The sequence below is a fragment of the Agelaius tricolor genome, unplaced genomic scaffold (assembly GCF_023055355.1).
Source record: "Agelaius tricolor isolate 1412-34295 unplaced genomic scaffold, bAgeTri1.0.p SCAF_6, whole genome shotgun sequence".
Taxonomy (NCBI): domain Eukaryota; kingdom Metazoa; phylum Chordata; class Aves; order Passeriformes; family Icteridae; genus Agelaius; species Agelaius tricolor.
In genome coordinates, this window is record NW_027269266.1 from 15,158,039 (window position 1) to 15,172,251 (window position 14,213).

At 46.3% G+C, this 14,213-nt stretch overlaps 1 protein-coding gene across 3 annotated transcripts in view; it reads left to right on the plus strand.

The window, feature by feature from the left end:
• The first annotated feature begins 12,861 nt into the window (after positions 1–12,861).
• The window catches only part of ARHGAP21 (Rho GTPase activating protein 21), a 112,416-nt gene continuing 111,064 nt past the window's right edge, over positions 12,862–14,213 (plus strand). For 2 of the 3 annotated variants that reach the window (XM_071428802.1, XM_071428805.1), the window contains exon 1: positions 12,862–13,730. In XM_071428802.1, the coding sequence (XP_071284903.1) occupies positions 13,644–13,730 (87 nt within the window). In that variant the 5' untranslated portion in view covers positions 12,862–13,643. The remainder of the gene's footprint in view (positions 13,731–14,213) is intronic. The other variant, XM_071428803.1, reaches the window with a different exon arrangement.

The following is a 14,213-nucleotide window of genomic DNA, read 5'->3' on the forward strand; positions in this document are numbered from 1 at the left end:
TCCAGAAGAATTTATTTCTCCTGTAAGGATTATTATGTTTGCATCCAGTCTTTTACTGATCATTTCCTTGTTACTCACTCTATGTTATATTTTACATTATTTTCATCTCTTTTTTTTGCTAAGTTTTATAATTTCTATTTTACTCAGTTTTGATTCTCTCCAGCTCATTTCAAATTTATTTTACCGATTTTGTCAATTTTTGCTTCCTCCCTGTACCTGTCTTATCTTTACAATCACTGTGTATCTTTTTTGATTTTCCACAGCGCAGCTTCTCAGTATCAAATACTCATGTTGCAAAATTTCCCCTTGCATAAAGATCAACAGTAAGTTAGCTGGAAGTCATCTGTATTTCATGATATTTGGCACTGAGAAGTGCAGCTTTTAAAGAGCCTCCACCCTGCAGCTGCACCGCATCATTGATCCATTTAAATGCACTAATCTAGCCAAAAAGCCAATGTTTCCCATTACAACCTGTCTCTAAGTGACATCTATGTGCTAGTTTAGGAATAGATCTTCATAACAGAACTACTTTGGAGGTAAACCAGGAAAAGATATTCTGGTTCAGTGCTGAACACTTGCATGCTTTTAACCTGAAATAAGTATGGAGCTGTGTAGTTCCATCCAGTTATGCAGTGGGTAAAATAAACATTGTGAGTGTAGCTCACTGAATACAAATTCTGCAATTATGGGTTGTGTGTATGACCACTTAGGTGACTAGAAATTGGCTCCTGCATTGGAAGGGATTTCTCCACATTAAAGGAAAATTATTAAAAACTCTGAAATTCACAAGGAGTACAAGGGAGGAGATCTAACATGTGACTAATATCCCACAGGCCCTCAGGTCTTCATAAGAGTGATCATAACACTATGAAAGCTTCATGAAAGGAGGAGTAATGAGGCCTGATCTGCTCCCAGGCTGACATTAGTGTGTGAGATTGCTTCTGAGTTAGTTTGACTTTGTTGACATAGTTATAATACTGGAAATCTTGCTAATCAAGATGAAGGGTCTTAAAAAAACCCCACAAACTGGGACTTACAGGCCCTGTGACAGAGATACACTTTGATATGTCTCATAGGTGAAAAAAGGGTTTCTTACAACAAAGAAGGAAAACACACAGTATATTCTATAGCATATTCATTATTTCAAATATGTCTGTGTTGAAATAATGATCAATATCCTGTGCAGATCTTCTTCCAGTGTGATGCTGCCTTCCTACACTCTCCAGGAGCCAGTGGGCTGCAGGACCCCCTCCCAGCACTGCTCCAGCAGCTGTCACAGGAGAACGAGAGGGTTTTATAACAAGAGAGTGGGCAACTGTAATTTGGGCACTCAGGAACTCGTGGGAGGCTGTTTCTTGACTCCAAAGGCAAGTTGATAAATGAGAATATACAGTGGGAGATGCACAGGCTCTGGAACACTTTGCAGGAACTGCTACCAGGCGATCCGCGGGGGCCATACCCAGCTACTTATGTCTTCTGGCACCTTCAGAAATACTATGGTTTCTCCTGAAGGACCATCTTGCTGCCAAATGCTTTTTGCATGTGTTCAATGGATGCCTGAGTCATAGATTCTACAGTGCTAACACTCACAAAACTAAGTTTATTTTTGATCTCCTTTCCAAAACTTCTTTTCTAATTCATAATTGTAGTCAACAGCACCTTTGACATGCCTTTCCATAAACTGAGCCTTAAGACAGACACACAGTTAAAGCCCTGAGTTGTATTTGCTTTCTAAATTAACATCCAGGCTGTGATCAATGTGGCAGTGCATGGATAACAAAGTTATTGTTTCAGGCTGTTTGCTGGCAGCATCAGCAGAATGACCCCAGCGGTGTCGGCTCAAGTCACACAGGACTGAAAAGCTCCTGCTCTTGGGGGCCTTTGTTCCCAATCCCAGTTCCATGAAAAGAACACCTCTCCAATCACTGTCTTGTCCAGGTGAACAAGATAAGGACTTAATCACTCCTTCCTACAGAGCAGTTTAAAGAATATCTGTACAGAAGTTCTTTCTGTGATGCTGACATACAGATACACAATGAATAAAAAACCCCCCAGCTCTCATGAGAATGTGTACTTTGAATTTAGTTTTAATGCATTTGGCACATAGTTTAAAATGTTTCTTCACCTCAAGAGAAGTCACTTATATCCTGTTTCAATATTTTATTTTTCTCTGGACTTACACAAAAGTCAGTGAAAGAGATCTTCTAATAATTTCCTGTGATAGGGACACACTGCTCAATTTTCTATTATGATTAAATGGACCAAATTTCTCCATTGAGAAAAATTGCATGTACTAGGTATATTGTTTCCAGGGTCATAACCATTCTTGATATAGTTTGTGACAGCCAGACTGCTAAAGTTTTTAACATGATGAATGAAACTAAATTGAAAATCAATATTTTCTTTTACAGAAGCTTTCAAAATACAAGGCCTGGTACCTTGCTCAGAGTAAAAAATTCTTTTTTACTAAAGACAAACTTCTAGTAGTACAGATCCTGCAGCACAGTCACACTTGCTCTCACCCCACAAAATGGCATGACAATCTATGAAGCTAAAGAATTAGAAAATAACTAATTAACATAATTGAAATGTCTCAGTTAATATACTTGGTTAACAGCAATGTTATGTTACCAAGAGAAAAATCCCCCTACACACTTGGATGAAAGCCTTGCTGTTACCTCATGTCATATTTATTTCTTAATATAGAAATAATTAATACTTTTATGTATACAGTTATACAGAGCAGAATTGCACAGCTGTCCCTGGCTAGCCATCAAAGGGATGTCTTTTATACACAAGAATAAATTGTTACTTTTTCTGTAATTCTCCCAATATGAGGGTGGACAAAAAGAAAGCAGGCTAATATGTCATTGCAGTTGCAGTAGTCTGGGCTTTCCCAGCAGTCACTGGAGAGAAACAAGAGCCCTGAGAGGTTGATGCAAGCCATCTTCTGTGTGGTACAAATGTGCCTGGCCAGCTTCTTTGTCCTTCTTTGACTATTGAGGGAGCATAGCTGATCAGCTCAGATCAAATGAATAATTTATAGATGGGTAAAATCAGGTGTCATGAATACCATCCTCAGTGCCTACTGCATTTGGAGAGCACAAGGCAAGCAGAAAATTTCCCTTGCCTCAGGATATTAAAGGGTTGTGTTATTAAGCTCCCTGTTTGCCCAGAGAGGGAGTCCTGTTGCAGCCAAATTTGTAAGGATTTGCTTTCTCCTGGAATAAACAAAAGTGGCTGTACAGGAACACCTGTGTCTGCAACAAAAGCCCCTCATTCCTGTCTTCACATTGAGCTAAACTGAAGGTGAATAAAACATTCATATTTTTGAAGGAGAGTACCCAGCATATACTTTGATAATCCATTAATGTTTTCAATATTTCAGCAGCGCTCCTGCTCTGAATTGGAACCAAAAGAAGTCATTTCATTAAAAAGAAGAAGAGAGTATGAGATCCATTTAATTAAAGCTTTTCCAGCCAATACACTAAGGAACATTTAGATTCTGCAGGCATCTTATGTATAATCAATGGGAATTTCATGAGCAGAAACTGGAAAGGCTTGCAGGAAGCCAGTGCAGAATGAGCAAAGACTACAACAGACTAGACCCCAGATTACAAGGCTCTGGCATTTATCAGAGAAGAACCAAAATATTTGACTACCAAATGGACCCTGTCTGTTGAAGGGTGGCAGGTGAGCCCTGCCATGGTGTGAAGCCCCCTGCCAGTCTGTTCTGCACCAAGTGACCCATTTGACAGGAATAAGGTGCTCCTGCAGGAGCAGCATCATTGACCAGCACAATCCCAGCACTCAGAAGTACCAGTCTCCCTACAGCTGGCATCCCCTCCAACTGGGTCAGTTGTTCTATACCCTCTCTCAATGCAGAGCAGCATGAAAAGGAGGGGGTGGGGCACTATTTCATTAGTCCAGCAGTCTGTGAAATCACCATTTAGCTTCAGATGCAGCTAAATCAGGGAGCTGTTTGAGGGAGCCATGTTCAGGCAGCACTAACCATCCTTTCCCAGTGGTCCAAGCAATGTGCCTCACTCTCTCTTCCCAGCTCTCATCTTTGTTCTTGTAAGAACAGTATTGTCATGAGCAAGAAGAGCATAATCCTCTGAGCTGGAGTCAGAAAACACATCTTGCAGGAGGAAAAGCCAAAAGATGACTGCTGCAGTGTTTCCAAGTGGTTCACCCCCTTCGCTAAAGCAGCTAAGTATTGGAAGGGACTTGAGCTCTGCACAGATGTTATTTACCTCTATTTTGAAATGCAGAAATTTGCAGTAATCTGTTTATTTTTCTTTAACTCTTTTGTGCTTTGGAAGTATCACAAAGTTCAAAAGGCAATATAACTAATTTTTAAGGAAATTATTGAGCTGCCGGTGTTTTCATAACTGTTGTTTTATAAAAGAAAACAATAAATAAGGAAAAGCAGATTAAATAAACATAGAAGCTATGAGCAGCACACAAAACAAGTTTTAGTGCATAGAGAAGCTTGACAAATGATGACTGCTGCAAATCTTCGCTTTTTCTCTGGCTTTCATCAAGATTTCTCTAAAACTTAGACCATGTCTCCAGAAGAACAGCCTGACACATTGCAAATGGAATAGAACCTGTTGCTCCTGAAGCTGGTCTCACAGGGGATGAGAAGAGCAAACAGGAATCTGTATACCAAGAGGGAGGGTTTTCCCTTTGAATGTATTTTATATATTAATCATATCCAGTTACTCAGGCTAATTACCTTTATAAATATTGTAAAATACTTGTGGCCCTCATCTCAAGTAGTCAAGTAGACCTGAAAGCTAATAATACATCCCCACCTGATCAAAAGGAAAGAACACTCATAATATATCAAAAATATTAATCCCTGACCCTAGACATCGGGGAAAAATGCTTTGCATTACTGTGCTCATAGTTTGTTTTGTATTTTGCTTAGGCCCTAAGGACTGCCTTGAGAATTAAACTAACTTGGACTGCTTTCCCTTGCCTCCCTTGCAACTCTTTGGTCTAATCCTGAAAATGACCTTTGTGTGGACATACTTTGCATCCACAAGGAGCCATTTGGAGTCTGGCGCATATGAAACAGCACAATACTGCAGCGAAGAGTTCAAGTATATCTAAAGAGTTAAAATATTTGGCTGCTGCTTTTTTCTGGGAAAGCAGCTCTGAAATGAACATCTGAGGGTGTCTCAGCAGAAGACTGGGCTGAAAATATTCTGTAAACGTGGCTTTGTTCCTCAGCTCATTACTTTAATTTCGACTTCTCCCAGCATTATGTTTTTGCTGATCAGATTTCTGGATTGATTTTTGACCAGATTTGAAGTTGTAAGTCCATTGCCAAACAGGGACAAACTGGTGGAGGGTGCTGATGATTAATTTAGTCACACTAGAAATGTGTTATACATAATGCTTTCTTCAGTCAGTTCAAAAGCATGTTTCTTCTTTCTATACTACAGTTTGTTTAGGCAATCAACACAGCCCGCTCATAGAAAATTAATGAGCATTTCTGTTCATTAGTTGCAATAGTTTACATGGCTGGATTCTAACATTGGGGTTTTTTTTTCCGTAAAGGCAGATGAGCTACTTGGAACCTGAACCCAATCCTGGGTGTCTCTAATTCCCACAGTTGTCCCTGTGTTGGTCCCTAAAGCTAGAGCAGAACCAGTCATTAGATAATATCTCTAACTCCAAGCAGTCAGCATCTTCTGCAGCATTTGTTGAAAGGGTTTGTAAAACACAGAAAGAGAATGAACCGTGTACTTTCTTCTCCTTGAAAACAGCATTCAAATATAGCCCTTTCTCTGGAAGCAGGATGTAGCTTGCTCAGGAATTCATAATATTTTTTTCAGGAAGCTATAGCAAAAGTTTAGTTCTGTTAAAATACCAAAGATATTCCTAATCCAGTCTCTTCCGGGAAATTTATAACCTACAGATATAAATACAATCCAGCTTGCCTCACACATTTGGTTTGTTTTTTGGTTTGTTTGTTTTTTATTTTCTTGTGGGGATCATGCTTCTCTGGATGCTATCTCCCCATTTTCCACCTCACTTTTTAAAAGCTTCAGCAGAAAGATGGGTGGTGGGAAAGCGGTGAGGAAATAAACCAACCAACAACCTCCCCAACCAAGCAACCAAAAAAACCCCCAGCCCAATGTAATATCACTTTCAGAGCCTAGTCCCCATAAATAGTAATCAGCTTACAGGTTTAGACACCTTCCGGCCTTTGGATGACTCCTGCTGTCCTAGAGAACATCTCTTGTGTCTCTTCAGTGAAAAGAGAGCTGAGCAGCGGTCGGTTGGTGTAAGTAGCAGCACATGAAGTCAGGTTTAGAAGCCAGTAAAAGCCAAGTACCTGGTTTCTACAGGGTATCTGGCAGTGAGGTTCAGATGAGCTCCAAATGAAGAATAAGCTCTTTGGACAGAGTAGGTAAAATGTGGGAGCAGCAACTGACACATTGCCTTGGGGTGGGGCACATCATTTTGGAAGGAGGGAGAGTTTGAATGAAATCCACATATTCATTCCTGTGATACATCTAATTTTTACTCCTGAGCTTTTCCTTAATGCCTGAAAGCAGTCTTGGTCCAGCCCAGTTTTAGAGGCAGATCTGTTATGTGGCAGAGCTCAGGACAAAGCTGCCACAGTTTGTCTATCTAAAGGGAAGCAGTGGACAGTCAGAAAAAATTCAAGATGGCTAGCCTGAACCTTGGAGATGGCTGCTAGCACCTCTGTGCTACTAAAACAAGGCTTCACTAATCAGTGGATCAAGCTGCTGATTATGTGATAAAGCAAGGAGAGAGAGACAACACGGTTGTCAATTCCTCACCAGCTACTTCCACCTAAATTGTCAGTTCAGTAGTTAAATGAAACAAAATAGGGCTGATTTATTACCTTCCAGTCAGAAGCACAGAACCAAACACAGAGCTGTTATTTCAGTAGAGGAGCTAAGGTGACTCAAATCATCATTTCACTTTTCTCTGTCATTAAGGCACTTAAACCTTTGCTGTCATGGCCAGTTTTAGATTGGATATTTATTGTGTTGAACTCTTTTAAACTGTGTGTGTGTGGGAGGGGAGGGTTTCTGAGGGAAAATGCTGCACATGTAATAGTCCCTGCTGACTTTCTAAAACAAGTTAACATTGTTTGACCTAATGTGAATAAACCCTCAGCACAACTGAGGCCGATGACTTTATCTGTTAGATTCTGGCTCCTCTAATTTAAAACAAATGAAAGAATGTAGATAGTTTAAGTGAATGCAGAAAAGACTGGAGTGATTTTTTTCCCCTCGACCTTTAAAAAATTAGGAAATCTTTCGAAAACAGGCCCAGCATCTTTAGAAACACTGTCACTGTTGTTATTCCACAGTGACAGTTTCCAACAGCAAAGCATGAAAAACATGTTTTACTCTGCTCACAATTTCAGAGTGTGTCAGTAGATTTTCATTCCCAAGTTAAAAGTCTTAAGTGAGTTCTGCTGGGCTCCTCCTAACCATAATCTCACTTGCTCAAATTTTATATTGCAACCCATTCTCCTGGGCTCATTGAATTATACTCAGAATTGTTTTTGTCCCTGGCTGGATGATAGTAAATTCCTGCAGGCTTGAACAACTTTGTATTTTTTTTACAGAGTACCAAGTTTGTGGTCTGTGCTGAAATACTAATGCTGCAAACCCACCAAAATGTACCCAGCTCCAGACTCAAAACAGCAGGGATGATTGTGTGAACAACCGAGGCTTACTGCTGTAAAAGCTGTGCCAGCCTGCCTTGGGGCACACTGGTAGCCTCACACAAACACCTCTGGGTCCAGCTCAGGAAGACTGGCAATGGATTAGGGATGCTGGCCAGGAGTAACAGTCATCTTCCTGTCCACTCCTGGCTTCTCTTTGTGCTTCGGGCATTGTTACTCTCTCCACATCAGGAGCGCCATCCTGACACAGATCTCCCTTTACACGGAGATTTGTTGTCTGAGAAGACTACACTGAGGAGCAGAAGACACATCATCTGAGACACTGGTTTTCATAGCACAGGTTCCCAAAAGTGGACAAATGCCAGAAGCCAAATGGCTCCCTTCTCCTTATGGTGCAGCAGGATAAGAACTAGATGTTCAGACTTCTACCCAAGCTGCAATGTCATTCTCTGTTGGCACCTCCAGGCACTGATTTTCCCTGAGAGTATTCTTGCAGAATTCTGTATGCATTTAAAATGGTGATACTTCTAGGAGGTACTGCCTAACACCCTGTGACTGATGGAGATGGCTGACTGAAGCTTCAGGATGTCAAAACCCTCTTTTACTATGGACCCAGTGGTAGGCCTTGCTGCAGTTCTCTCTGGCAGTGCTCTGAGCACTTTAAAAGCATCAGTATCCAGGGCCAAGTGAGGGAGGTGTGATCTCCTGTGAAGAGAAGACTGAAAGAAAAGAAAGGAAACACATTCATAAAGGTTCAGTGTGAAAGGGGAGCCAAGATGTAGGCATGGCAGCAATGACATTTATTTCTGTTGCCTGAGTATTGGTGATAGGAACATCTATATAGCGAAAGGGGAATATTGTGGTATGGTTACCAAGAAAACAGCCATCACTACTGATGTCTAAGATGACTACTGTACTAGTGCTGGACAGGAAACAGATGCCTGTATCATGACTGAATCAAAGGAATTTCAATGCAGAAATCTGTAAAGCAAATGCAGTTGCAGACAGTGGTCACATTACTGTATAGCTATAGTAATGATTTCATGGCTTTTACATATCTAGGAGGGACTGACTATCATCTGCAGTATCTTTGAAATACCAGTGAATGAAAAATGTGTGTGTAACCCAACCCACAAATCCCCATGCTGAGAAGAATCTCCTGAATCGTTCTTGGGCACCTGTCAGCATCTTTGGGGGGCAGGGAGGCTATTAGGCTGATGCCAGTGATGAAGAGCCTGTAGCCAGGCACTCTGTGGTGCTTGCAAACACTTCCTGCAAAGGTATTTCTTATGCCCATAACAATATAACAGAGGTGTCCAGGTTCAGCCTGAACCTCTCAAAGCAGGCTCTCATCATGAGATTAAAGCCACTGGCAACTATAGCAGAAACTGTAATCAGAATGATCATTACCTCAGCAGCTCCTACAAGTGACAATTTCTGAGGACAAACATCAGTACAAACATCTACTTGCCTGAGGCGTACATCTGCCCACTCACTCTTCCTTTCACCCCTAAACTCAGGCCCTCTTAAACTTGGACCTTCTCCTATTTAACTTTTCAGACTTCTCCTTAGGAGAGAAGTCCTTATCCCAGCACAAAATACCCAAGATTTACTGCTATCTCCTACAGCTGCCTATCTAATCTATTTTACTCAGGCACTCCACACTAATCTAATCTAAAGAGTCCTGTAAAAAACCTGCTCTCACTTTAAGTTCTTTTTCTATCCACTCCTGTTGTTGTCTAACCCAAAGGCTGGGCATTAGGGACTGGCCATGGCTGGGTCTCCTCAGTGCCTGTGGCACCTCAGGTCTGACATATCATGGTGGGCTGTAGGTGGTGAGAAATGGGAGAGCCTTCAAGATGGCAAGGACAGCAGAACTGCTTGGCAAATGGATTGCTTCACCTGAGTGCAGGTTACAGGTCTGTGCACTGGTGCATGTGAGAGAAAGGCACGCCCCTGTGCCCTCCCAGATGTTGGTTCCAGTTGCTATGCACCAACTGGAAAGGAGCCAGCTACCAAAACCATATTTAGTGTAATGAAATTCAGTCCTCCAGTCTACCTGGCCAAGTGAATTTTCATGTCTGCAAATTAGCCTCCAGAATATCTATATTCTCAACACATCAACACATTCATTCAGCAAATAATAGTTTAAGAAGACAGAGCCCAATAATTGTGCCACCACTGACCCAGGAGAATGGGCAGAACAGAATGACTGAGTACACTTTAGCCCCCAGACTGCAGGACAGGCTTAACTCTGCCTACCCGGGCAATTTAAATTAGCTGCTAGACTTTGCACTGAAGCATCTGAGATGTGCTCAAAGATGTCTGCAGCAGCTCTCCTGTGGGGATGATACTCTTTAGCAAGGAGTGATAATAAACAGTAGGACAGTGCTAACACTTTAAGCTGCTGCAGCTGCCTGCTAAGTGAGTATGTGTCAACACCTTCAGACTGGAAGGTGAGAAAGTGAAATTATAGCTTTCAGTTACCCTATTTCTGCTTTTGCAACCTCTTTCATTAAATAACTTTCAAGGATGGTTAGGAGACTCAAAGGTTTGCTTCTGCATTATGAATCCAAGATACTGAGCACATTTCTGAAAGTTTGTGTGTCCTTCTTCAAGCTTGACAACTTATGACATCATATTTACAACAAAAAAATTACAGCGAGATAGTCTTATACAGGAGAGTCCTAAAAACAGTCCAGTGTCTTGAATAAAAACATCTGCTGCTAAAAAAATAGAACACTGTAATATGAGGAAGAAAATTAAGTACACAGTTTAAAAGAGGCTTGTGCAGCCTGAATTTTCTTTTGATAATTACACAAATATAAATGTCTCAGTGATTCTAGGATCAAATTTTCCTCTGTTATATTTTAATCTCCCTGTTAAAGTTTGAAAGCTAAAGCTAGAGAAATTGATTGGCAATGCAAAAAAAATAAAACTGGAAGATTTCTCTCTGTATTGATGTGGCTATGCTGATATGGAGACTTGTGAGACACTATACTCACAGTCCACTTGTAGTTCAATCTCTCTAAGACATTTTGTAAATCTGACAACATTCTAAATGGGTATTAGTTATGATGCTAATTTAGATTTGGAGGCAGTACTATGTTTCCTATTAACAAAATTATTATGAGTACATGAACTGGTTTTCTATACATCATGGATTCTTGATGGTGTTCTGTAGATTGTCATGATTACTCCAGTGCAAAGAACAATACACAGCCAAGCATATAGCTACACTTCTTGGCTCTGTTTGATAACAGAATCTCAACAAAAGTGTCCCAACTGTTCCCCTTCTCCACTCTTCAAAAATCTCAAGTGATTTTAATTCTGGTCTTTTCAACTTCTTGACAACCATTGTGCAAACAATATTATAACAGTTTTCTCTGGGTCTGGATAGCAAATAAATCTTTTCATGTTGTAGGACGGTGAGCTAGGAGAACCTTCCTGTAGATGCAGAGCAGTATGTTTATTCAAAATATATGTGTATAATCTCTGGTCCAGATCAGGTTCAGCCACAAAGAGTCTTTAACATCAGAAATTTATGAGCAACCCAAATTCAGAAACTACCACACATTTTTAACTGTATATATATATGCCTTATGAGATCCACAGCAACATGCAGTATTGAGGGCAAGCACCTGAATCAGTGTGACAGGCTGTGAGTCGTATCACCCTTTTATACTCAGCAGATGTGACCTTGGTTGACAATAATTAGCATATGGACCTTGAGACTTTTCCTCCAGCTACTGGAAATAAGCTTGTTCTTCAGTTCTCTGGATACCAGTATTCATCCCTGCTGACAATGCAAGCTGCTGACAGATAACCAAGACAGGCACCTCTTTCCAGAGACTGCGATCTCATGGGCAAGGGTAGCACAGTAAAAAAACCACAACCCAAAACATTACTATTGTTTTTAGAACACAAACTAGACACAACCCTTCGTTCCACTCAATTCTTTATCAATTCTTGAAAATGCTTTGTTTTTCTTTGTTTCCTGCCACAGAGACCTCATTTGTCCAACATCCAGGCTGGAAAACACCATCCTAAAAACCGAAAAGAAATTTCAAATCACATACTCCGATGATGATAAAGTATAGAAAATGTCTGCGTTTACCGCCTTCGTGGCTACAACAAAACCAAGCTCGCACCCCCGCCACTGGCTCAGGGGCAGCTCCGGCCGAGACCGTCCAAAGCCAGCCGAGAGGCGGCGGCGGTCTCGGTCCTCCCGAAGCCAGGTGCAGGTGGAGCTGGCTGCAGAAGCACCAAATCCTGCGTTAGGGCGGAAAGTCTGAGATCGTTGCTGTGGGATCAACCCCCGAAAACGCCCAGGGAAGCAGCAGCAAACGCCGCCGCCCCAGGCCGCGCTGGCGGGCGGGGGCCGGCGGGGCTCTGCGCTCCCCAGCCGCAGGGCGGGTGCCCTGGACGGCAGCCGGGAGCCAGTTCCTGCCCTCGCCGTGCCGTCTGAGAAGGTGGGTGGATTTTTGGAGGGAAGAGAAACCGCCAGTCGGGAGGCAGGGGAAGGGGACATGCTCCCCCATCAGCAGAGGCAGCGGGAGCCGCCAGCGCCGGGAACGGCGGGGCGGGGGCAGGGGCAGGAGTCCCGCGGGCCGCCGAGGCAGAGGGGCCGGCTGGAGGGCCGTGAGGCGGAGCCGCCGCCCTTCGCGGGGTCGCGCTGCCGGCCCGGCGGGCTGGGGGCGATGGTCACCCCTGTTCCAGTGAGGGAGGGGGCCGCCTGCGGCTGCGGCGCTGGGACTGCCCCGGGGCCTGCCCGGAGATGGGCTGGAGTGGGTCGGGGCAGAAGGGGGGCCGTGTGAGGGCCCGGGAAAGCGATCGCGGTGAGCGGCACAGGCGAGGCGGCGCAAGCCGCGCAGAGCCCTGTGCCTTCGGGAGGGCGCTAGCTGGAGCGCCCCGCCACTCCCCCCCGCCGAACCCGGGCCAGTGCCCAGGTAGCCGGGGGAGCCCAGGGAGGCGCCCTAGGGGGGGCGCAGCTGGCGCGGCGCGATGGCCCCAGCCCCGAGACGCCCCAATTACCGCCGGCGGGGCCGCAGCGGCCGCCGGCTGCCGCTGTCGAAGCGCAGCAACGTCTGTGCGAGGGGAGGCCCGAGGGAGGGGCGCGGGCGGGGCGTGGGGCGCGGTGGTCTGATCGCGAACGGCTCCGGCTACGTAGACGGGGGGAGGGAGCGGCCTGCGAGCGGGGCAGACCCGCGTAAGAGACAAAAGCTCGGCACGGCCTCGCTGTTGTCTGAGGGGTCCTTTGTTGCCACTTCTTCATCAGAGCTTGTGCGCTTTCTGCTGCTGCCCCCCGCTCCAGTACGCCGCTGGATACAGCCGGGGCGGGAATCGTGAGCTGGCGGCGGCTTCCGCCCGGCCCGGAGAGCGAGCGGCCCCTCGGCCCCCGGTCCCGTCCTCCTCGTCCACCAGTTGATCAAAGTTCGGCTGGGCCGAGGCGGGGACCGGCCCTACCGCCCCCACCGGCCGGGGCTGCCGGACAGCGCTGCTCCGTCCTCGCTCCCTCCGGCGGCGTGTAGTGAAGTAGGAAGGATCGGACACCTCCCGCCTCTCCCCGCTTGCCCTCTCCTCCCCGCGGCTGGGGCTCTGGATAGGAGGAGCCGGAGGAAGAGGAAGATGACGGAGTGGGTGCAATTAGCCTAACAAGGGACGGGCGGCGGAGGCGGCGGCGTCCCCGCGCCGAGGACTGACACATCTGCTCTCTCTCCTCCTCCAGCCATGAAGGCAGCAGCCGGGGAGCGTAGCTGAAGCCCAGGGTCGTTCCGGTGCTCTTCCCTATGGCAACCGCGTGAAGGGCCAACCCGTCCCCCGGCGGCGGGGCTGGGCTGGCCGAGCCTCGCCTGCTGTGCGCGAGTGGCTCTGGCGTTGGTTCCCTCCTCCCGTCCCTTCCCTTCCCCGATGTGGGCTCCAGAGGATTTGCACCTCCTTTGTAACCGGGAATGAAATAATGGCGACCCGGTGGGCAGCGGGGCCACCCGACGGAGATGGAGACAACGAGCCCCCCCCGGGCGGCGGCAGCGGTGCTGGCGGCCAGGTAGGAACGGCAGAGGCGGGCGGGGCGCGGGCCGGGCCGGGCGGCCGCCTCCCGCCGCGGGGAACGGCTTGGCTGGAGCGGGCTTAATGGCCGCTCCCTCCCGCTCTCCCTCCCTCCCACTCTTCCTGCCCGCCCGCCCCGGAGTTGCTGGGAGTTGGACGCTGGGAGTGGTGCGGTTCCCCAGCAGCGGAGGGGAGGCAGCCGCCCGGCCGAGCGCTCGCCGCGCACTCGGGGCACCACTCCCGGGCCAGGAGGCGGCGGCGCCTTCGCTGCCTCACGGGCCGGGCGGCGGCTCCGCTTCCCGCCCCGCGGAGCCGCCGCCGCCCTCGCCCTCGGGACGGAGGTTTCCCCGGGGCCGCCCCTTGGGCCTCTCGCCCCCCCGGCCCCGCGGGCAGAGCGTGGCGTGTCGCTTCCACGCCCAACCTGCCCGTCCTGGAGGAACGCTTCGCTGGGCGCTCAGGAGTACGGCTTCGTGCCTGTCAC